We start from the raw sequence: 23,824 nt of genomic DNA on the forward strand, positions 1-23,824 counted from the left end.
CCCCCCCCCCCCCCCCCCCCCAATACATAGCTAACCAGTTTTGGAGAGAAACCAAAGAGACTGTTGCACAGGGAGGTCAAGACGCAGATCCCGCCCTGTGTAGCAGGGGACGAAAAGGCAAACTGAATAGCATGCACCTTCATGGTTCAGCACTTTGCTGTGCTTGTACATGAGGGTGTTGTAGCTCATGGGAGTTTGTCTTTAAATAGAGAGCCAGGGAGTGTTACAAAGAGCAACAGCTTGATGTGGAAAAAAAAAAAGGTCGCTGAATTCCTCTCATATTCAACCACCTGCTCCCGTTTTGAATTATCGCTGCGGGTGCGATGGAAATTCATCAGTGAAGATGTTACAACTAGCAAAACAAAAACGGTAGCATTCAGCACCTGAGAAAGTGATTAGAGCGGCTACACAAAGGAGAAAAACAAGCATCTGCTCCCTGCCTCCTCCACCTCAAGGATGTAATACAACGAGAAGCCTTTTAATTAGAACAAGGGATCAGCTATTATTTATGAAGCTCTGTCAACAGAGTAGGAGGCGTGCAGTAAGTGGAGGCGATGATGGAAGCGACTCGGTATGAGTATTTCAGATCCATTGCTGGATTTTAGCGCCATGGTCCTTGAGGATTTCCCCAGCCGTCTTCTGCAAGCGTATTCATAATTCAGGAGTATTTTAGATGTATGTATAATAGATGTTAACACGCTCCAAGGACAGACATTTATCCAGGCAGCCCTCTGGCCCTGTTATTAAATACCACATTTAATTGTTTTGTCTGTGAATATTGTTTGTATAGCATGTCTAAATTAATATACTTTATGACACATTCAATGCCTGTCTTTGTTGAAATGTTGCAGGCTCCTATTGGACACGAACAGTTTATCACCACAGCCTTCACGATACAGCAACTCACCTCCATACATAGTCTCTAGATGTTCACTGTAGTCAGCCAGTGCTATAGAAAAGGTCACATTTCTTATTGGGCCCAGGCCTGTCACACTGCTTCTGCATGATTGTTTGTGTTGAAAGCTGGGTAATGCTGGGGGTTGAGGACAATGTCTGTCAGGTTGTGGTATGCTAGGAGTGAGGTCGAGGGAGGGGGGCGAGGGTTAGTGTAGGCGTGAGATATCTTCTGCTCATGCCCTGTGCATCGCCCCAGGCTCCAGCTGATATTAATGGAGGCAAAGGATAAAGTGTCACGTCACACGCGCCTGATCCACCTCCCTTACTTACAGCAAGGCCCAGGGTTCACCCAGCCACAGAGCACAAATGATCACACTGTAGCTGTGTTGTTTGACACTCTTAGGGAATAACGTAGAGGGTCCAAATCAATCATGTCCAGTCATGTGTGTTGTGCATATGCCCTCAGTGCTAAAGTGCACTTTCAAACAGGAATGTGTTTTTCCTATTGGGATAATGTTGTGCTTCTGATTTGCCCTAATTTCACACTTAAGCAGCACAAGTCCTACTCTGGTCACTCCATGTACCGCTCATTTCCATTATTCCCTGGCCCTAGTACCCCTTTGATCTGTACATATGTCCTTCTGGTTGGCCCAACTGCCTCATTTTTACCCCTGTGATTTATACCAAGAGGCCCACAAGTACCCTTGTGGTCGATCCAAGTGTCTGCCAATTCCATGCTTCATTTTTGCACAGTAACATGCCAAAGCGGCACTTGAATGGCCCAAGTACCTCTTTAGTTACCCCTGTGGTTGGTCCTAATATCCGACTGGTCCACCCAAATGCCCATGTGTTTGGCCCAGGTGGCCGTAGTGGTCCCTAAATGCTTCCATACTTTATTTCTGCCCAAATGTCACACTAGAGGGGAAATTGAACAGCCCAACTTTCCTCTTGGTTTGCCCAAATTCCAACTTAGGTGGCCCAAATTCTCCTCTAGTGCCCAAAGGCCCCCATATGCCCTTCAGCTTGCTCCACGCCCCTTCCACTTCTAGGCCTCATTTTGCCCAAATTCCCCTATAGTCCAAGTACCCCGCTGCTTGGCCCAGGGGCAGTTTTCTTGGACTCATGTACCCCACTAGTTGACTACTTAAATAGTTTATTTAATATGCTTGAATGCATTAAATGAGCAGGCCTGAAGCTCCATTGATTTACCATTGCCCTTAAGATTGTACTGTGTGTGTGAATATTTGTTTTCACTGTATTTACTCTCTTTTCATCCTAAGAAGAGGGCTCCACTTCCTGCACTTCTGTTCATGCTGCTGCAAGAAGTGAAAGGAGCCATCTTTCTTTCATTCCTTTACTTACCCCCCCTCTCTTTTACTCGATGCTTCATTAACCACTCTTTTACCTCCAACAAAAAGATCTTCCTCTCTCACTCTCAACCTCTCTCTGTCTCCCTGTAGGACGACACAGAGCCCTACTTTATTGGAATATTCTGTTTCGAGGCCGCCATTAAGATCATCGCCCTGGGCTTTGCTTTTCACAAGGGCTCCTACCTCCGCAACGGCTGGAATGTAATGGACTTCGTGGTCGTCCTCACGGGGTGAGTCCCGCGCCTGCTCAGCTTGAAATGGAAGTCACAAGTGTGAGAGTGGCTTCTTTTGTGTGTATCTGTGAGTGCCTTGAGAGAGAGGGAAGTGGAATCACCTTCTTGCAGTTTGAGCGTCTGCCTACAAGCATCCTTTAAGTTATTCAACAAGTAACAAGTAAAAGATGTGAAAAAAAAGTGTCACAAGGGACATTTGTTGCTTTGGCTTTACCATTTATCTCCTTTATTTTAACACTGTTACTGGACTGCACTACATGGACACATACTTTAGGGCTTATAACAATAACCCAGTGCACATTATTTGTGGTTGAACTTGACACCTGTGGTTTTAGAATGTTCAACAGTCACATTTAGATCTTATGTTTAGGTGTCCACATGCTTCTGGCCATACAGTGTAACACACGCAGTTTGGTTGATGATAATTTACTATTCATTTTTGTGATTAAGAAATTCAGAAGCTTTAATCTCAGCAACCATACTACACTGCAACTCCAATGCCTTACCACCTGAGCGTCTGCATGGCAGATGGAAGGTACAATAAATACAAAGCTTAGTATTTGATGTATGTGTTTCAGGAATAAGTCATGTCGACACCGCTACGTGTTTGCTCAGTGGACCACAGAGGTCTGTGGCGGATGCTTTTATAGTTCTTCTTAGTGGGACTCGGACAGGAGTGGCTGTCAGACGCTGGGGGGTTGGAGACATGTAATGGCCTGTGTTTCCTATTATCAGAAAGGAGTTGTGAGAAGTCAATGAAGGAGCAACGGACAGGACAATGGTTGTGGGAGATTACTGCTGGGATTTTAATTTAGTCTGGAAGGAAGTATGATGCTCCTTCTCTGCATTGAACCGTTGATGGCAATCAGAAAGTTGTCCCGCATAAGGTTGGAAGAGGAAGGCGTTTATTTCAAGGGAGCTCTTCATTAACTTTCATATGTTTGTGCAAACTTCCAGTCCTCCCACCTCCTGCATTCTTCTAACTGCTGATTGAATGTGCCTGGCATCAGCAGAAGAGTTCATTTGATTTTTTTCCATTTTCTTATTTCCTCAAAGAGACGGGAGTCATGTTGTCTTGTGGAGCTGCTTAAAGCTGGCAACCATTATCATTAACAAAACCATCTGTGTGGTTGAGTAAAACACAAGCTGACACAGTTACAGTATTGTGGTTGGAAATGTTGATCTGCTTGTCAGGTTTCGCCTGTACTAGTGGACGATAATTTAGATCCCTTTTAGTGCCTAGAATTTACCCACAACTTGTCTCTGTCCAAATGGGACAAATACTCGTTTGCTGTATTATCCCCCCACTGGGCGTAATTTGTTTTTAATCATACGAGCACCTGAGTAGCAAGACACCTTCACCTTTTTCATCTGATGGTGCATCCTGATAGGACGCTTCCCTACTACAGGGACACATAAATTGCTTATTAGATTCACAGCTTGTTGTGTATATCGGTCCCATGTTAGTGTAGGCAGAGGAAGCAGTCCTTTTTAAGTGTCTCCCTGGCTCCCTAGTCTGTTTAATGAATGAAGGATGAAAGTACATAGAGGGGCTTCCACAAGAGCCCCCACCTTATAAGGTACCTCAACCATACTTTGAAAGCTCCATCAGTACTGATCAAGTCCCACTGCTGAAGGAGGCTTTTGATTTTTAACCAGATAAAAGTACAAAAATGTAAACGGAGTCCATCAATCCACTCGTAAAATGTCCCCGTGTCAGCATGAAAAACATTCACGCCATGTTGAAAATGTGCCCGTTTCATCCAAGTTCACTAAATGCTCCTCTTGCTTTGTTACAGTTACGAGGAGAATAATATTGTTCGGGCATAGTCCTGCATTAGGTCCGGATTGGATTTGTGTTGGAAATAATGTCCATTTCAGAAACTCGATAAACAAATGCGTCAAAGTGGGTCGTGAATGAGTAGCAGAACAAAGAGCGCAGAGACCACAAGTGTTTGACGTGATGAGGATAAACCAGACAGAGAGGGGAGATAGGGATTCCTTTTGTAAGTAAACATTGCAGTTTCAAATTGCACGTCATGCATTTAAAGCCAGCACTCAGTAGGCTGGTGTTCAAAATTAAAACACGTCTTCTTCTGTATTCAAGCCGTGGCCAGCACATCAACAGTTCAGAGATGCCTTTTTCTTTTCCTTTCACACGTAAGTGGGATGATTGTGTTTGGAGCTGTGATTTGAATTTATGTTCCCCTGCAATACCTACTCGTGTGCGCAAGATGAAAGAAGGCGTTCATTAAATGCAAGGCCGACAGCACACAGAGGCACGTCGCTCGGAGATCAGCACTTGAATTCCACTATATTCGTGTAGAAGGACGCATCGTGTGAGATTCACCTCCTGCCTCTGACAGCAGAGGTGCTTAGCATGTTAGAAGAAGAAGCGTATTCACGTGTGTTCTGATTCATTCCAAGTTATTTAAATATGCCATCGTCAGAGAATAAGATATTCTAAGTAGATAATGAATTTCAAATTGCATGTCCTTATTTTATTGTTTACAGGGTGTCATTTATCCAGAAACAGCTTTTTGACTCGGAGTCTTTCTTCTAAGCTGGAGGAATATCTCATATTCAGTTTTGGCTACCCATTGCTGACACAGCTGGATACAAATTAACCGTTATGTTGCCGATGTGACTGTCTCTGTTTTGGTTGCCGAGCAACCACAGTAGATAATGTGCCTCTGCATGTTTGGGGGTTTCTGTGTATGCGTGTATGTTTGCTTTGTGCTCGACACGCTCCTGTAGGACTGGAGGGGGGTGGTGGTGGGGGGTGGAAGGTGTCCGGGCCGAGCCCACGTCAATTAGAAGTCAATCGCATCACCCCTGGATGTGGGCTGGCCCACTGGGTTGCAGTATGAGCAAAATGTGATCCTCTGAGAAATTGTCCTGATGGCAAATGATAAAAGACGGAGAGGACATTTTAAGTCCTCCGATGTTCAGCCTCCCTGAGTGGAGATAAGAGGATTAAACTGACTTAACTGCACACCTGGGTGTTAAAAGCCGCCTCTCCTTTGTCCTGCCTCGTCCACAGAGGGAACGAGCAGCCTGCAGGCGAGGACTACTGATGATTATTATACTTAAGTGTGGTACAGAAGATGAAATGATAACTTTTGAGTAGCCAAAGAATAAGAAATCAGTGCGAGAGAAACCCACAGATGAGCATACTACTACAGTTGGATGTTATATATATTGGCTGGCATAATGCATGAATGATTGATCCAAAAATAATATTTTTTTAAGTGATGGGTAATCAATCAGAAGTGACTGGTGAGGGTTTTTATCGAGCTTGGTCATAAATCTAATTTGGGATGCACTCTGAGAAGATGTGATTGTGGCTCTGCCTCCAGAGGGAAAATGAATGGTCCTGCTTTGCTTGAAATTAAAACATATTCAGTTCTGCTCTAATAATCATCTTCTATTACATAAGTCAATAGCGTTTCTTACTCTTTTTCCAATTAGCCAAGACTCGTCATTAGCTCTCTGCCTGCTGTACAATCCCAGTGCCTAGTCCTTGGTATAATTATGGCGATACAGCCATCCAGTCCTAATAAAAGGATCTAATTGATAGTGTAGCTGGAGGCAGTGGCAGACCTTTAATCTGTCCTGATCAGGCATTAGGAGCCCCTAATAAGAGAATAAATCTGCCTGGGTTGCCAAAGGCCTAATCAATAGAACACTGAGTTGGTCAGCCCAGGAACACTGTGCCCTGATGAGGAGCCAGACACGTCCAATCACACGCTGAGCATGTCAGCGTCTGTGACATGAACAGACTGGCTGAGAAGCCTGCTCTACTTTGAAAACCCTTTTCTCTTCCAGAGCGTTTATAACGTTGCTCACAGAAACTGGGGAATCATGACTCAGTGACTGGAAATAAGATTTTAAAAATATCCAAGAAGAAAGTGATTAAATGGCATTTGTTCTCATTTCAGAGGTCGAACTCAGCGGGAGTCAATTTAGTAAGGTTTTAACTTCTGGTTTTACCTTCTGGTTTTATTCTGAAACTGGTAGAATCTGTTTAGGTAAAATCATCTTTACAGCCAGGGAGAGTGTAGAAATGTGATTTCTAACATTTTGAAATTCAGCCATTATTCAGCAAGCCAAGAAGGTGATGTACAGTACTTTCTGCCATGGCCACGGGGAGTAATCAGTCCTGATTTTTAAATTTGTCTGTGGCTCTGAAGAAGCTTTGTCTGGAGTCGGCCTAAGTGACATCGCCTGGGTATCTTAGCTTGGGCTCGGAGACCACAAAAACAGAAAGCTTGTGTGACAGTCTGAGGGGGTGGAGTTGGAAACCGCGAGGTTTTAACCAGACAAAGTTTATAGAGACAAATCATGAAGTGACCTGATGAAGATCTGAGGTAGAACCATTTATGCACTTAAATATATGCTTTCACACACGAGAACATGTAGAGATTGTGAGTCATTCACGTAGGATCTCTAGAAGAAGCCAACAGCAGCTGTTTTCTTTTGGAGACACTGCACTCATTACAAAATGAATGTGTTTGGAAAAAATATGTTACTTGTAACGTAATATGTATACAGAAGCCCTGAGAAGCTCGTGAGAGAAACAAATTCTGGTGACCCATTTTCTAAGTCTGATCTGAATTCCTTTCTTTCAGGTGTTTATGATTTAGGAACAGGTGGAAAAAATAGTTTTATGATTGAAGTGATTAGCACCAGAATCCCTTTAAAAAAAAAAAAAAAAAGAAAACAAATTTGACTACAGCAGGATCTGACCATCAGCTACACTCAGTCCTGGTTCTGGTTCTCCCGTGGCTCCCTTCCCTCCAGGAAAATGGCCTGGGCCTCCAGCAGCATGGGGTCGGTGTTGGCTCCCAGCGGGGCCCGGCCGAGCAGCAAGGCGAAGCTCTGCTCGAAAGCTTCAGTTAAGCCGGATCTGGGTCTATCTGTGGCGGGCTGGTCGCTGCCGGAGGCCCCGCTGAAGAAGTTTAACCTGCATGATTACATCTGATTTAGCTCAAAATCCGACATTGTGGCACCGATGACGGGCATTAAGAATAACTACATTGAAATAGCCAATCCTCTCACTGACGGTCTCGTTTACTTATGAAGGTCATATAGTCATCAGTATTACATTAAGACTGTTTCATAACCTGTTAAATGTTCTTCACAGTAAATTAGAGTCATAAACACAGGAGAGAAAACCATTAAGATCAGACTTAGAAATTGGATCGTTTTAAACTAGTCTCTAAAGACTTCCATGTATGAACACTTTATATACATATAGCCTGTGTGTTTTGTTGTTGTGTGCCAGTGACAGGCGGGTGGAGTCACTGAGAACAATAATCTCACTGTCAGCTGCAGGGAAACAAAAGCCAGGGCAGTAGCTTTTATTTATTTATTTGTGTGTTTGATTTACGGGTCTAGGCCGTAAGTGGTCCGGGCGAGAGTCGGCGCTTGTGTCGACTTCAAAGTTGCGATTTCCTTTCATGTGCCTCTCGGGCAGCGGGGCTACCACAATCGGAGGCCTCAAAGTGTCATCGTTCAGACTACAGAGGTCGGGTCACTTTAGCTTACGCCCGCACCCGGCCACATGAATAAATGTTCCCTTTGAACGTCTGCCAAACATAGCTGCCTCATCGTGGAGGTCTGACACTTCCAGCCTTGCTGAGGTTACAGGGTTTGTGTCTTTGTCAATGTACGTCCTGCACATTACTGCACCTTTAATCATATTTGATTTGAGTATTGAATCCACTTATCATAGCTGATCTTCCTTTGCACCTCATATTGAGTCCGTTTCTGTCTACTTGTAGCCATGGTAGCAGCATAAAGGCTCTATGGATGGCAGTGATGGTCTGTTGGTTGGTCCGTCCACCACTTTGGTCCAGACTGAAACATCTCAGCAACTACACGATGGATTGCCATGAAATGTAGTACATGCATTCACTGTCTTCATGAATCGTTGTGACATTTCCTCTCCTGCCACCATGAGGTTGATATTTGTGATTGGATGGATTGTCATGAAATTCAAATTTCAATTTGTCCTGTACTTTGATTTATGACCAAATCTTTAAAGCAATGACATGCCCCTCAGCTTTACTTTGTTTCATGTGCTAATTAGCTCATGTTAGCATGCTAAGATGCTGAACTAAAATGGTGCTTAACATCAACGTGTTGGCATCGTCATTGTGAACGTGCTAGCATGCCTGTGTTAGCATTTAGCTCACAGTGCCTTAGTACCATGGGTGTATTAAGAAAACATACAGCCTCACAGAGCCACTAGCATGGCTACCGTCACATGGCTGTGATGTTTTTTTTATGGCTGGAGGCATAATGTTCTCAGCTTGTCCGTTCGTCTGGTCCGTTCTCGTGAACACCATCTCTCAGCAACGCCTGGAGGAAATTTCTTGAAAATTTGTTTAAACGTTGACTTGGATTCAAGGATGAATTGATTGGAATTTGGTGGTCAAAAGTTATTGTGACCTCACCAAACACGTTTTGGGCCATAACTCAAGAATTCATATGCCAATTTCACACAAATGTTTGATGGAATAAAATGAGGAAGTGGCGACAATTTGGTTTGTTGTGAATGGCAGAGGCATACAATTCTAGTTACTGTTTATTTACTTTTTACGGTGGATAAATGTTCAAAGATCTGCTGATTCTTTTGTGAATGCTACAAACATTGAAGTGTACCAACGTTAAGTCAGTGTAGTAAACACCTGGATCTCTGAGGTAGCACACATCTGTTGCATGACACTAGTAAAGTACATCACAAAGGAGAATTGTTCTGCTGTCTATTGGTGATAATAACTTTGTTATTAAGTTAATTGCTGAGATCTGGGTATGCAGTAACGCAGACATTTATGGACCTTTTTAAAAAATATATAATTTATGGCTGGGATCCTGACCAGTTGAGGTCAAATTTTGAGCTTTTGCCCTGCATTTTCACTCAGCTGCATCCTGAGTGCTGGGTGTGTTGTAGCGATGAAGAATGGACGGAAGATGCTTATTCACTTACTTGCCCATATTTGTCAGACATTAAGCCCATCTCCTATTAACTTACTCCTCCCTTCCTTTTCTTGAAGTTAGTTTGAATCCAGATGCTTGTGTTCTCTTTCAGTTTGATCATGGAGCTTTCCTCTCACTGATGGTATTGATCCTCTTCTCAACATCTGCGGTGACTGACAGATGTGGTCAGTGACCTGACAGCCGCGAGGGTGTGTTGGTTTTTGTGTACACGTGTGTGTGTGTGTGTGTGTGTGGGTGTGGGTGTGTGGGTGTGGTGGTCGTGTTCTTGGTACAGGCTGTTCTGCTTCACTTCTCCGAGCCTAGTTAGCAACCCCTTCAGTGAGCGAACACGGCATGCTCTGTGCTGCTGATGCCGACGCCTTGTTGTCCACATCGTAAGCAGACTGATGCCATCTCTGCTCTGCCTGTCGGCGGCCACGTAGAACCGGTCTGAACAGCGGGTGGGAGCCCAGCCAGCTTCTTCTCTACCTGCTCACACTCACACTGGGGATGTGGTCATGAATGCAAAATCGAAGTAGAGCTGCATCAAAACGATGGTTTTCATTATTCTATGAACCGTTATTTATTGGAGTATTTCTTTTTAAGTGTTAGGAAGTCATGGAAAAATGTCTACCACAATACTAGACTTCTTTAAATTGCTTGTTTTGAACAAACCCCTAGATATTCAAGTTATAAAGACAGAAAAGCAGCAAATCAGAGAGCCGTAGAACATATTTTTTTCTTGATTAATGACATAGTCCTAAATTAAAATTACCCACAGAGCTCCCATTGGCTTGGTTGTTTTTCCTACTGGGGAAACAGCCGGCAGCGAGCACAACACCAGAACTATGTTGTTTGTTCGTTGCCACATTGTGTTTGTCTCATTCATCGTCTACTCTGCTCCAGCAGTCAAGCTTGGGAATTAAGCCCCAAAAGATTGTTATTCAATTTTAAATAATAGTTGTATGGCTTTATTACTTAACCTACAGCTCAGAGATGTCAGGAAACGAGCGGAGAGAACGGTGCTGAGTGACAAATGAAGCCCGCCTGACGTGAGCGTTGCAATTCATCACCTTAACCGCTGTAGCCTTTGTTTTGATGTGGATGTCTCATTAGCATGAGCGTGTTTGGACATGACAACTGACTTGACAAACTGAGTGATCGCAGCTCACGCCAACCAGCAGACGAGCTTATTTCCTGACTTCATGAATATTTATGAGAACAGTCAGCCAATGTGACTCAGTATAACGCCGCGGATGCAACAAATCCAGCTTGCATCTGGCCCTTTGCCATCATGCCTATTCATGTCTGTTGTCTAAAATGGCTGCGAGCTAGATGGCTTCACATGCAGTGGCTCAACCAGTTATCATGGTGACATTGTGTATTTGGCAGGTTCTTGGCGAGACTGCCACATTTTGCATTATCTGCTCCAGTTGTGACACACAGCCCCTGGTAAGAAGGCCTGGCTCATAGTATAGAAGCTTTCGAAGAATAGTATGATTTAATTTGGCTGAGTGGAAGGTTTGCAAAGACACAGACTATAGCGCACGTTAATCACCGATTTATTTTGGACTAATTGATGTGCACACACACATCTGTCAGTGAAGTACACACAAGCACTCATATTTGTCTAGACCTCAAAACCCACAACAAAATGAACCTGAGTAGTCGCTCACTCACTCTTTCTCTTACAGACACACACACACACACCACACACACGCACACAATTTGTGTCTCTGTTGGCTTGGCTCCAGTCGAGCGTGGCTGAAAGTGATGCTTGTCATTTCCTGTCGGCAGAGGAAGTGCACTACACCACAGCTGATGTGGCAGACTGGCAGGTTTCCCTCTTCAGACATGATTCAGTCCAGAGCTAATTACAAACAACGTGTTATTTCCTGGCAAACATCAGTGGAACATCAGGTAATCCAACTGCATTTTGTAGGAAAGAGAAAAAAGAGTGACAGTCATAGTTTTTTTTTTTTTTTGTTCTATAGTGACGCACATGTTGCCAAATGAAAATAAAATAAATAAATATCTATCTATTGTAGCTGTTTTGTCTAACAAAGATTAAAGAAATAGACAAAAGTAGTAAAACCTCACATTTCAGAGGCTGATGGCTATTAGAACGAATGCAAGTTTAAAACACTTCCGCATCGGCTTCACTTTTTAGATGCGAGTGAGGAGCCGAACCACGCTGAGCTTTAAACGTCCTTAAGGGGTTATTGCCCCTCCAGCGCGGAGAGGGTCAGCTTTCAACCTGGACACTGGGTTGCTGTGTCTCTCACAGCTCTCGGTAAATAAACAAAGACCTTTTAAATCCTCAAGTCTGCGGTCTGCAGCACTGAAGAGAATGTCAGCGTTTATCATGTTGAACGTGTCGGCTCTCAAAGAAACAAGAATGACAAGTCAGCCTGCAGGACGGTTAAGTGACCGGCACTTGTGACGAAGACCGACGCACGAGCTACTTTCAGACCTCGCATATTTTCTTAAGTGCAGCAACAAACGTATTGCAACCGTTAGTAGAACTAATTTAGCTTTAAATGTCGGCTTTGTTAAGTGAGTATTTACTGCTTTTTTTCCCATTGTGACTACTGATCCTGCTTGATGTGGTTTCCCCCTCTGTGATTAGGTGTCTGCCTCTCGTTTTCCAGTCTTGTACTGCAACCAATTAGACATTGACAGATACCCTGTACTTCTTATTTCATCCAGTATGTTGTGGTACTATGTGCACTCTGTTTTTACTTACTTGTAAGCCACATCAAAGACTCATTCTGGTACACTAGAAGCAGGATGTCTTCCCTAACTCCATCAGAGCTCTTATGAGAATGCAACATATGATGATTTATACCGTGATATGAATTGGTATACATACTTTTTAATATGTCTGCTTGCATGAGGCCATTGTGTTGCCAATCAGAGATCAGGACTCCTTTTATGGTAATACTACGGTTTAAAAAGGATTTCTGCGTCAATGTGTGCGAAGGAATTTAGGTCGAAATCACACTATTTAAAAGTGTCCGCCAACACTAACTGTACGTCCTCCCTCCTCCTTACTGTACTCGTTTGATCTCAGTAGGAGGTAATATAGGAATTTCTATGTCATCTAATAGCAAGGAGGTGTGCTAGGAAGGCGTTCTTCTGTTTACTACAACTAATGCTGTTGATGTATGCGTCTTTGTGTATATCTTTGAACTATGACGCTATGTCTACTTTGTGTCTAGGGGAGATGCAATGTGTATCACAGGAAGAAGAACCACTAAACATGTACACACATATAGTACACAAACATTACATTCAAGTAGTATACTAACAATTGACAACAGCTAACCAGCACAAAATTCACAAAACCCTAAATTGAAATAATGAGCAGGAGAGAAAGGTTACATTGAAACAGTGTGGATGACTTAAACCCGACATCAGTACAGAGAACTAAGAAAGGACGTCATAAAAGCAGCCTCCTGTGTGAAAGTCCTGTGACCCACCTAACCACGATAATAATACTGTCATTTAAACAGCAACATAATCCACGTAGGGAGGTGATCAACCATGAATAGATGATAAATGGCCTCCTGAACCCACTAGCAGGGGTAGCAGGTGGCTTCTGACACATATACATGAGGCTGATAACATTCAAAGCAGGTGGAAATGTCCTAGTTGCATGCCAGGCAGAGGGCTTCGCTACCATTTCTTTGACCACATGATGTCTGCCCTACAGTTGCAGTTTTTTTTACAGTGTTCACCCCCTCAGGACCTCAAATCCAAATGCAGGGAAACTGGAAACGGTTTGAATAGGGCAATATTTTACTGAGTCTCACTCACGCAGCCAGTCGGCGTCCCTCTCCTCATTCCCTGCGAGTTCACCTGCAAGGGCAGCAGCTGCACCGCAAAATGGGGCCCACTCGCTCATATTGCCGGTGTAATGGATGGACCGGCTCCCCTTGTTTTCTTTCGAGCCTCATCGCCGGCCCCCTGACAGGGCTGGGAATCGCCTTTTTTGCGGCGTCCCCTCCTGTTCCCAAACATCTGCAGAATAAAACTAATTGTGGCACAGAGAGCATCTCCTCCTCGTTGCCTGCTGCCACCGGCTGCGGTAGAGCAGAGGGCGTGGGGAGTTAGAGAAACAGCATTCCTCCTCCGGCTTTTCTTCCCCTCTGTCTCATTAGATCTACCAGGAGGACGCTGCAGCCGGTGAAGCGCTCGCTGCCTCCTCCTCCTCTTCCTCTTCCTCCTCTTCCTCCACCTCGTCTTTCTCTCCGTCTCGCCTCAGTGGAGAGGAGCTCTGTTTGTTCGCCCTCCCCGGCCCCCATGTAAGCTCTCACTGTGGACCAACTGACGGAGGCGCACATAGAGAGGTGCAGGGCACAACAGAGAGGAGGGAAAATGAGGCAGATAAGAGAGGCCGAGATCAAAGTGCTAAAGTATTAGCTACCACAATAAACAGTATACACAACCTGGTGCACTTCATTCTTTGCTGACAGTGTTACATTTGAGCCTCAGTGTGCATAATTACTTGTGTCTTTGTATAACTATCTCACTGTAAAGTGGACTCACGAGTCACTACACAGCTCTGCTGTCCAGGCAGGGAACTCAATGTACTGTACTGTACCCTCCATGTGTCTATACCGATAGTGCTCAAGTCTTCAAGCTCTCGCTAGCATCTTGATGTCATCTTTGGACATCATTGTGTTCATGTAGTGTTTTTATTTTCAATGTATGTTAAGCACGTTATTACTTAAAAAAAAAAGCAAAATGTTTGCTTGTTCTTTTTCTACCCATTTATATTGTATCCCAGTCTGATTCCCTGAGTTGTTCTCATTGGAGCTATTGGAAATGACCACTCTACTGTCTATGTTGTATTATGGACATACACGTACCCTATGTGCTCATGCTTCTGCCACTACCCTAAAGGAATAGTGCAGCATTTGAGGGCTCATTTTCTTACTTTCCAGCAGTGAGAGGAGATGATCTATACATCGGTCTCACGTCTTTGCTTTGAGTACGGCGCAGGGGTCAGGTTGTTGCTAGCCTAGCTTAGCATAAAGAATGGAAGCAGGTAAAAACAGCTAGGCCTGGTTCTTTCCCGAAGTTCAATGTCTGTCAATAACTCTAAAGCTCACTGATTAAAGTTTTAGAGGAAGTTATGGATTTGAGCTTTTTCTTGAACAGGTTATCCATCAGTGCGGCTGCCTCACAGTTGGTGAGCTCAGGTTTTATTATCGCTCTACAGTCTGTACAGGCCAACTAACAGCTTGTGCCAGCTGGTCTCTTAGTCAGTGCACCTCTAAAGTTCCAGGTCTAATGTGTGTAGAGAGAGACCTCTGTCTGTGCCTTCTTTCTCTGTTGGCTTGTTATCCTCTTGAGCTATTGATCCTGGCAGTGGAGTCGTTTGATACAATGACAAGCTTGTGCTTCTTCTGAAGAATCCTTGTTATCCGTACTTCAGGGACCACATGACCGATAACTGGCTATGCTTGGTGTGTGTGTTTATATATTGTCATTAGCCCAGTTGGCTTGTCACTTCTCTTTTTTAGCTTTAGCGCTTTTATTTGATCAAATAATTAATCTAACCTCAAAGCAGTGTTCCCATCAACAAGCAGAGGTGTTGTTTCTGGCGGTACCGGTGTAAGTTATCTTCTCAAGTGTGTCTTCCTTGGACTCATTAGTTCATTGGGCGTTTTCTGCTCTGCACAGCCATTATTGCAGTTGGACTGCTAATGTTTTCCTGCTGCTAATTCAATGTTCTGTAACACCATAATTATCCCATCTCTGATCCAAGTAAATGGAGCAAACAAGGAAAGCTTTTGTCTTTTTTAGCAAAACGCAGCCTAAGCCTTTTGATGCTGCACCTGAGCCCTATTGACAACATGGATGGTTGTCTGACCAATTTACAATAAGTCAATATTGACTCTAGAGTGATGAAGCAACTGGGTTAAGGCAGGTGGGAGCAGACAATCGGTGAAATCTCTCGAGTAATCTGAATGGCGAGCGTCTCTTTCTCTTTATTGGTCCGTATGATCGTACATGCACACAGGCTGAATGTCTATTCAGCAGTGTGGGCGACTGAACAAGCCTGTTAACACTGATAGTGGCAATGTACAGGATCGACCAGGTCCCAGACCCCATTTGTCCTTCACAGTTCAAGGCCCGCACAGCAGGAGCCACTGCTCTTCACCAAGGCTGGCTGTTTGGATGTATGCATGCATGATGAGAGCACATGTATGAGTGTTCTCATCAAAGCTGCATGGCTAATCTGCTCTTTAGATCTTTAGCTTTCCTCTTTGTACACAAGATATCTATCTTGTGTACAAAGAGGAAAGCTAACAATGGAAAGGTTTAAGTTGATGTTGATGAAGGATCAATGGGTCACTAAAAACTGGCCCCTGCAAGATCTAACCAAGTGGTTTTAGTATTGTGGGCCCAAATGACTGAATTTGTAGTGGCTTTGCAGCCAATTTTGTGTTCTTAATTAATGTATTGTGGTGATATTAAAAATTGCAATAAGCTGTAAAAAAATGTTTCAGTTTTAAAACTTACTGTAAGTCCTCATTAGTTTTTGGTATGGACTAGGCAGGACTAGAAATGTTTAGTGTTTGGCTGAATATTTCGATGATTTCGGCAACGTGGATGTGATACTAGATGTCCGAAGGAGACTTCTCCGAGCGAGAGAATAAAAAACAGACCGGATCAAAAGTGGTATTTCTCTGTAGGGTCCTTTCCAAACAATTTTGTTCTGAGCCTGTCAGTAGAAAAAAACAAGCACTTTTTTTAATGGACGTGCATTGATGGTGAGGAGTTGGCCCGAGTGATAACATTGCAGACCATTTAGCTTTACCGGCTGAAGCGTTTGACTAAGACACAAAAAACATGGAAATTATGATCCAGTTTGAAAATGTTTCCCTCCACCGCTAACCGTGCATTGAGCGCTGTGTTGGTTTCAGTTCATTTAGGTATATAAATAGACCCGTCAGTGATTATTAGACGGTTATCATTCATTATCCATCACAGTCTCAACAAAGAGTCACACTATTAGCAATACGCCACCCTCCTCTGTCATCAGGCCTGAATGACTGAAAAATAATAAACTGTGACAATACTTTATTATGAAACACAGTATTGGACTTTTTAAACTGATGTGGGCACTACATAAAAGGTCCGACGCTCACCAAAGTTAACAAATCTGTACATCCGGCCAGAAGACATCGGACATAAAAAGGGTGGGTCCCTGCTGCTAGTCGGACAAACATACTGATTGTATAGATGACGCGGAAAATAGAAAAGCCAACGCAGTGTCACATTATGTAACCCAAGATAATAACTGTTATATCCCCATCCCAACACCTTCCTATGTCAATCTCCCCCTCCCCTGACTAGTGCTGCCTCTGTTCCAAAGATAGAACGTTGAAGAAAACTAGTTGAGAGTCTTTGCTGTTGTGTTGTGAGACTGACAGTCCCGAGAGAAGCAGGTGAGCTGTGTGTTGTGTGACTCCCAGCCAATCTCTGGAGAGCCCTGCTAATGCTGGAGTGTAAATGGAAAAGGAAGTGGCCCACCCTCCCCCTACGAAAACAAGCTTGATGTTCGTCCTTGCACACTGAGATGTACAGTCAAGGTCTTTCACCCTCATTACCAAAGAGCCGGCATCACAACTGTCTGCATCAATACTGCTGGAGTCTACTCTGTGCTGCAAGAGAGAAATATTGAAATATCTTTACTGAGTAACCGGAAAAGAGAAACGAGTGAGAGCATGCCGGCAATACTGAACATAGAAATGCACACCAAGTCAATGATGCCTGGTTAGCAATGTTATGAACAGAAGTGGAGGTGATAGTCGAGGCTGCTCCGATCAGGAGTTTTGGCGCCGATCACCAATTGCTGGGAGCAGAATGAGAAAGTATCATGAATTGACAACTGTTTATTTGTTGGCAGGCGATCAAACTATTTAGAACAACTGTCGGCCAATAACAATCTGTGGGCGGTTGATCGGAGCACCGTTGGATTCCACCTTTTAGTCAACTTTTGTCTGGTAACAAAATCTTTGACCCGATTTCAAACAGATGCATGGAAATGCGACCCAAACGTGATGACCATTATTCATTTAGTTTTTTTAAAGAAACCCATCAGAATTGGTCTCACATAGACCAGAGAATAATTATTACCCAATCCATAATGTAGTTGACCCAAACAGACCATAATAGGGTGTGAAAAGAGATGGATGCATTTCTTAAGAGTCAATTTAAGGACATAATGACAGCCAACCACCAACAAATACACAGTGTGGAGCGACCCATTGACCCACACAGCTGAGACGTCACCTGACCCACTCATTCTGAATATAATGTGGACCTGATGTCTCAGGACATGCGACAGCCTGTCATTATTTCACTTCATGGTTAGCTTCCACGCTGTGTGGCCCACTGCAGTTTTTTGCATTAAGTCATAATACAATTATCAATAACTAACTTTGACTGCTTGAGTTTTACAGACGAGTGCAGTCATTCCAAAAGACTGGGTCGGGACCCACAGGTGGGTCGCAGAAGATTTTATTGGGGTCTGCAACTAAATTTGCAGAATTATTCCATTGTCTTTTATTTAACATTTATACCTGCAGTACACCTTTGAGATGAACCTGAATGTTTGTATTGTTCTGATAATTGTAGTGTACTTATGACATTGAATCTAATATGAAAGGCTACTGTACATTCTCTTTGTTGTACTGCGGAAATGGCAGCAAAAATGGTCAGGAATGTTCATTTTCGCACATATTGGCTCATCTCACAATTTAGAGAAAAGGCCTGTTGTGAATAGGGATGTGTTTTTTAAAAAGTGGGTCCCGAGAGAAAAACTTTAGGAAACACTGGGTTTGTTCAGAATGGGCTGAGCTTGTGGCCTCCGCTAATGCTGCTTGCAGCTTTCTCAATAACAGCTCATCCAAACAACTTCACACTCGACTCCGGTCTTCCTTTGGTCCTGAGCAACACAGTTGCCAAATGTAAAGTCGATCAGATCAACGGCTGTTCTTAAATGTACTGTAGCGAGTGACTGAGAATGAGTTGTATACACAGCATGCCGTTCAGCAGTATGACTATTAACAGGGGTCCCACTCTCAAGACACGACACAGTGTGTCCATTACACACTGCTGATGAATATGTCCCGTAGATGTAACTTTATGACAGCAATCTGCAATGGCAGATTTGTGGTACCTTGTTTGGCCAACTGGGACGAAGTGAGCAAAAGACTGACTCCTCCATGTATTCGGCGTTCTTCATACATCACTTAATATGCCCGACTCAATCTCGATACGTCTAAAACAAAAGCAGGCAAGTCCGCCGTCAGTCATGTAGGTGTATGCAGCGATTTTGAGGGTCGAAGGTCGAGACCTAAGACTGTTTTCAAATATCCTAAATTAGAGAAAGCCTAATGATGGGGTTCCTTATATGAACCCCATCACTCTCTACTCTGTTATTGGACTGAAAACAAGGCTCTGTTCTCTCAGTCTTTAGATCTTTTTGAATAAAGTGAGAGAAAGATGAATAAGAATTTCTACACACACACACATGAGTATATACATATCTTTGTGGTAGATAAGGTATTGAGCATGGCACCCTAAAAACCACGTGGACTGTTTGTGTGATTATTGAGATCCATTTACCTTATCTCCATGCCAACAAGTGTGGATATTATGTTTTATTTCCCTCCTGAGTAATGTGTGTGTGTGTGTGTGTGTGTTGTTTTTTTTAAAGCAGTCATTCCTGGAAGACCGCTCACACAGTGTGCCTTTTTAGTCGATATCTTTCTCCGATGCCTCCCCTTCCCACATCTTCACGACAATAACAGTCTCTTGCCGTGTGATTCTAGATATTTAGGAAAAGCCTCTGAGATTGTAAGGGGCCCTTTTATCCACCGCTACTGATTTACTGCTGTGTATCCATGCTACATTAGAAAGGCTGTAAGGAGACAGAAGGGAGAGAGGGGGGAGGCAGTAATGAGGTAGAAACGGAGAGAGAGTGAGAGAGAGAGATGAAGTTGGGAAGACAGACATGCAGACACAGAGGGAGAGAGTGTGAGAGGACCTGGAGGGATGAAATAGAGCCTTGCATCATCTTCACTTATCCCTGTGATCAGCAGTAGATGGAGGGAGGAGGATGGCCACTAATGATCTGGAGATGGGTCTGACTGGTTTGCCAGATATACACTGGAACATCATGTAAAAAGGATGCTGTTTGGCTGCCAGCTGTAAATCTAACTGCATCATTATTTGCTATTAGTAATAGTCATTCCTGTGGCTGAAATTGTGATTTTCTTTGGGGCGGATTTCAAAAAATATATATATTTTTGCATTTCACCTTTATTTGATGGGGGACGGTGTAGAAATGTGATGGTTGCAGTTATACGGCATGCGCTGTAACCACTCAGCTACCAAGACGCTCCAATGATGAGTATTTAAAATAGATTAAACTACCCAACAGTACACAAAGTAGCTCCACCATGACCAGCTGCAACATTAAAATGGTGCGTATACATTGATGCATCTACAATTATAAGCAGTTCATATACATAATGTATGATAATAAGATGATGAGATAATATACACTCTAAAAAGGGCCCATTCTGCGTGATGAATACTTTTTCTGTTGATACTTCAGTATGTTGTGCTGATAATACCTTTTCTACTTCTACTTACATAAAGAATCACAATACTTTTCCCTTTAGAGCTAAAGAAGTGGATATATGATGAATACTGAACCTCTCAGTCTGGAGTTATGCAACTGATGTTTCTTTAGAGCTCCAGCTCACTAAATATCTTAAGAAGTATGTCCATCTTTACATTTCTTTAGGCTGTGAATACCTATCTGTCCAACCTATTGTACCTACATCTTTGAAAGAAGAACTTCAAAGGGGGAGGGGGGTAGACTTCTGTGTAGTCTCTGATGCTGAGGGTTCGGCCTTGGTTAACATGGTAACATGTTATTTGTTACCATTTAAATTGTGCCAAGATAGTGTGACACGCTGCCTGTTCACAGCTGGCTAATGTCAACAGTGTGTGTGTGTGTGTGCAAATGAAGTATGACATGCATCGTATTCACTTCCGCCCCACTTGACTTCTACTCTTGCAAACTGATAACCTATTATATAAAAAACTACATTTTGGTTGAGAAGAATGTGATGTTTAATAAATAGCAGGGAGCAAAAACTCTTCTCAACAAAGCAGGTTTATTCTAATGGATGTGTTCATAACAACAGAAACATGATTTTATATGGGTGTCTGTATTCTCCGGTCTTACAGTAAGTATATAAGTGCAATGTGATGTCCATGTAGCTTTGCAGTAATGTTTCTGCTGCGGACTGTCGAGGCCGACTTGATTACATTCTCGGGCATAAATCACAGCACATGTTGTCAGAATGGCTCCTGTGGGGAATCTTTCCTTATTGCTCTGTTGCATTGAAGTTATTGTCTTCCATTATCACTCAACGGCCGCATTAGGTACCGCACGCCTTCTCATCAGCTTCTGTTCATGCAGCTAAGAAAAGGTGATTGCGACATTTCTGTACGTCGGTCCAGCTGATCTGCTTTGACTTTCCAAGAAAATGTGGTTTACCGATACATTTATGAAAGACAAAGAACGTCTCACTATGACTTTGAAAATGAGACTTAAAAGGGAGCTACGCCCAAGTCATACTTGTTATTCCTGTGGTCCAAGACCCAGAAGTCAGAAAATCATAGTAAACATAAAGAACTCTCTCCAAAATCCAAAAAATTTGAGCGCTAAAAATTTGTGATGTGATAAAGTGGAATTTCTTCATAGACAGTGAATTGTGAAAGTTGATATTATAGATGACACTAGAGACTTACTTCTCTGGTTTCTGGCTTTGCTTGTGTTCACACCTATTGAGTGTTATTAACGTTCCTATAGGCCATTGAAATAACATTTTGGAATTCTTAATTTAGATGGTGTTCCCCTTCAAGAGTGAGACTGCCCCAGGATGCTAAAGTTCCCAAAAACTGATTATTCAAGCTGGGATTTACCTGATGATGGTGGTGGTTTGGGAGTGAGATTTTGCAGGTTAAGCGTTATGAAACAACAAATAGGGGAGTCCGTTGGTGTCCGCCACATTACTCACATACTCGTGATTTCTTTTTACCAAGCTGTAGCTCTGGGGTCAGTCAGTAGGTCCGTCCCTTTTGTCCAGACTGAAATATTTAATCTTTACAACCAATCACCTGCAGAGCTAGCGATAGCCTCGTCTGAACTTTATTGTTAATTAGCCAACGTTAGCATGCTTAACTAAGATGGAGACCATCAGCATGTCAACCTCGTCACTCAGTGTGTAAGCCTGCTGATGTGGCTGTAGGCTGTTGGTCTTGCTGAACTGTTGGTCTCCGTTGTTTGTCTGTGCGATTCTCTTCTGTATCACTGGGTATTTCCTTGAGCCGCTCTCTTTATCTCATCATGTGTTTCTCTCTCATTCCATTCCTCCTGACGATCACCCCGAGGTCGTGCGCTGTCAACATGTCTTCCCGTCTCAGCAAATGACATTTAAATGTTAACGCCGCCTCGGAAGTCTCCAAACCCCCACAATGCACCGTGTCACTTCCCACCTTGTCCTCTGTGGCCTGTGCCATGGTTTCTGTGTGTTACAGTTGTATACTGGTGTAAATACATGTTTCTGCCTCTTGTTGCATCAGTGGGTGAGATAAATGCTTTGTTTCAGTTTGTCATTCATACATTTCTGTTTATGTGAGGGTTAAAGGTGCTAAATTCGATATTTAGAGCAGAGGGATTAGCTCCACACGGCTATCATGGCGACAGCTAAGCCGGCAGCTCGCAGCTAACAGCACCAAAAGTAGTAATGGTGCAAACTACAGCAACAGTGCTGACCGAGCTGACAGTGCCTCAGGGTTAGAGGTTGGGCGCTATGCTTCTGTGAGATGCTGTTGGTCAGGACAGCATCGTCGGCTGTAACCGCAGCACGAGAGCAGTGCAGAGCAGCGGCCGTGAGCTAACCAGTGGGGCACGCTCACATGCACTAACAGGCACGCCCAGTCATGTAAACAAATCACAGAGAAGCAGATTCAAACACACAGAGGGAGAGTGACTTCATTCTCTCCTCAGGTAGCTAGTTCTACACTATATCTTCACACAGACAATAGCTTTTTGTTGGTATATTAGTGTTCTGGATATGGAGAACTTTTATTTGAACATTGTGTCAGGCTGCTTTATAGTCGCTGGTGGGCAGATCTTTTCAACATTAAACAGCTTGTCTTATCTTTATATAGGTGCAGAAATATCAATCTCTCTCTCTCGATCTATCGATAGCCACATCCCCACCTGATGTGCTTTTTTCTCACCAGCTCCTCTTGTCCTTTGTTTCCCTTTCACTGGAGGATTATCTTTTTCTGCTCCATCCCTGTCAACACGCAGCACGTTACCAGGACCCATGGCAGCATCAATGCTTGGATGAGAGAGAAAGTGAGTGTGTTTTTCTGAGGTTTTTCCACAATGAGGGACAAATTGTTGGACTGAAAGCAGCTGATTTGCAACAGCTTGCCCAATTGGAGAAAGCATTTTATTTTTTTTCAAAGGATCCCCATCAGCTGATGCCAATGAAACCAATGGGTTAATTGCAATTACGTTCAGCGTGTTGTGAAATGGTCCCTCAGTTTCTGTCTGTGTGTGTGTGTGCACAGCTTTGCATTCCACGGTTTCTTTGCAGTTTTCTATTATATGTAAAAGTACCTCTATGGATATTTTAGCTGGCGTATGGAAGAAATCATTACTGAACCTGTTTCTATATTGGAAATAACGTTTCCCTCCCATCTCATTTCATAACCAGCATCTGGACAGAGACTGCCTGGATGTAAACAGCGACCCTGGAGTATCGTTTATTTTTACATGTCTCATATTGTAGTCATTAAAAGAATCCTTATGTCCAGGCACCGCGGCAGAGCGTCAAATTAACAAAACAAACAGAAATCTATGATTCATTCCTCCGACTCCTCGCTTCTTCTCTCTCTCTCTCCCTCCACCCACATCGCTTTCTGACTCTCTTATCGCTGCCGCCGTGTATCCTCCGCCAGCCCAGTAGAGCCATTGTCATGTCGTCTTCCTGTTTCTATGGTAACGAGGTGCGATCTGTCGCCAGCGAGTCTCTCGCCTCGCCGCTCCTCACTTGCCCCAGTGACTTTCAAGCATGTCCACTTTCTCATAAATGACAGTTGGATCCAGTAGACTCATGCGCTCTTCCACTCTGACTCTCTCTCTCTCTCTCTCTCTCTCTCTCTCTCTCTCTCTCTCTCTCTCTCTCTCTCTCTCTCTCTCTCACACATATCATATACGTACAT

The 23,824-nt window shown here is 43.5% G+C and overlaps 1 protein-coding gene across 25 annotated transcripts in view; it reads left to right on the forward strand.

Annotated features, from left to right (window-relative positions):
- Positions 1–23,824, forward strand: part of LOC116388026 (voltage-dependent N-type calcium channel subunit alpha-1B-like) — a 142,886-nt gene that overhangs the window by 3,319 nt on the left and 115,743 nt on the right. For 24 of the 25 annotated variants that reach the window (XM_031855588.1, XM_031855585.1, XM_031855584.1 and 21 more), the window contains exon 3: positions 2,358–2,497. In XM_031855588.1, coding sequence (XP_031711448.1) covers positions 2,358–2,497 — 140 coding nt within the window. Of the gene's footprint in view, positions 1–2,357; positions 2,498–23,824 lie in introns of those variants that run through there. The other variant, XM_031855602.1, reaches the window with a different exon arrangement.

This window comes from Anarrhichthys ocellatus, unplaced genomic scaffold (genome assembly GCF_004355925.1).
Source record: "Anarrhichthys ocellatus isolate YVR2014 unplaced genomic scaffold, GSC_Weel_1.0 scaffold16, whole genome shotgun sequence".
NCBI classification, from domain to species: domain Eukaryota; kingdom Metazoa; phylum Chordata; class Actinopteri; order Perciformes; family Anarhichadidae; genus Anarrhichthys; species Anarrhichthys ocellatus.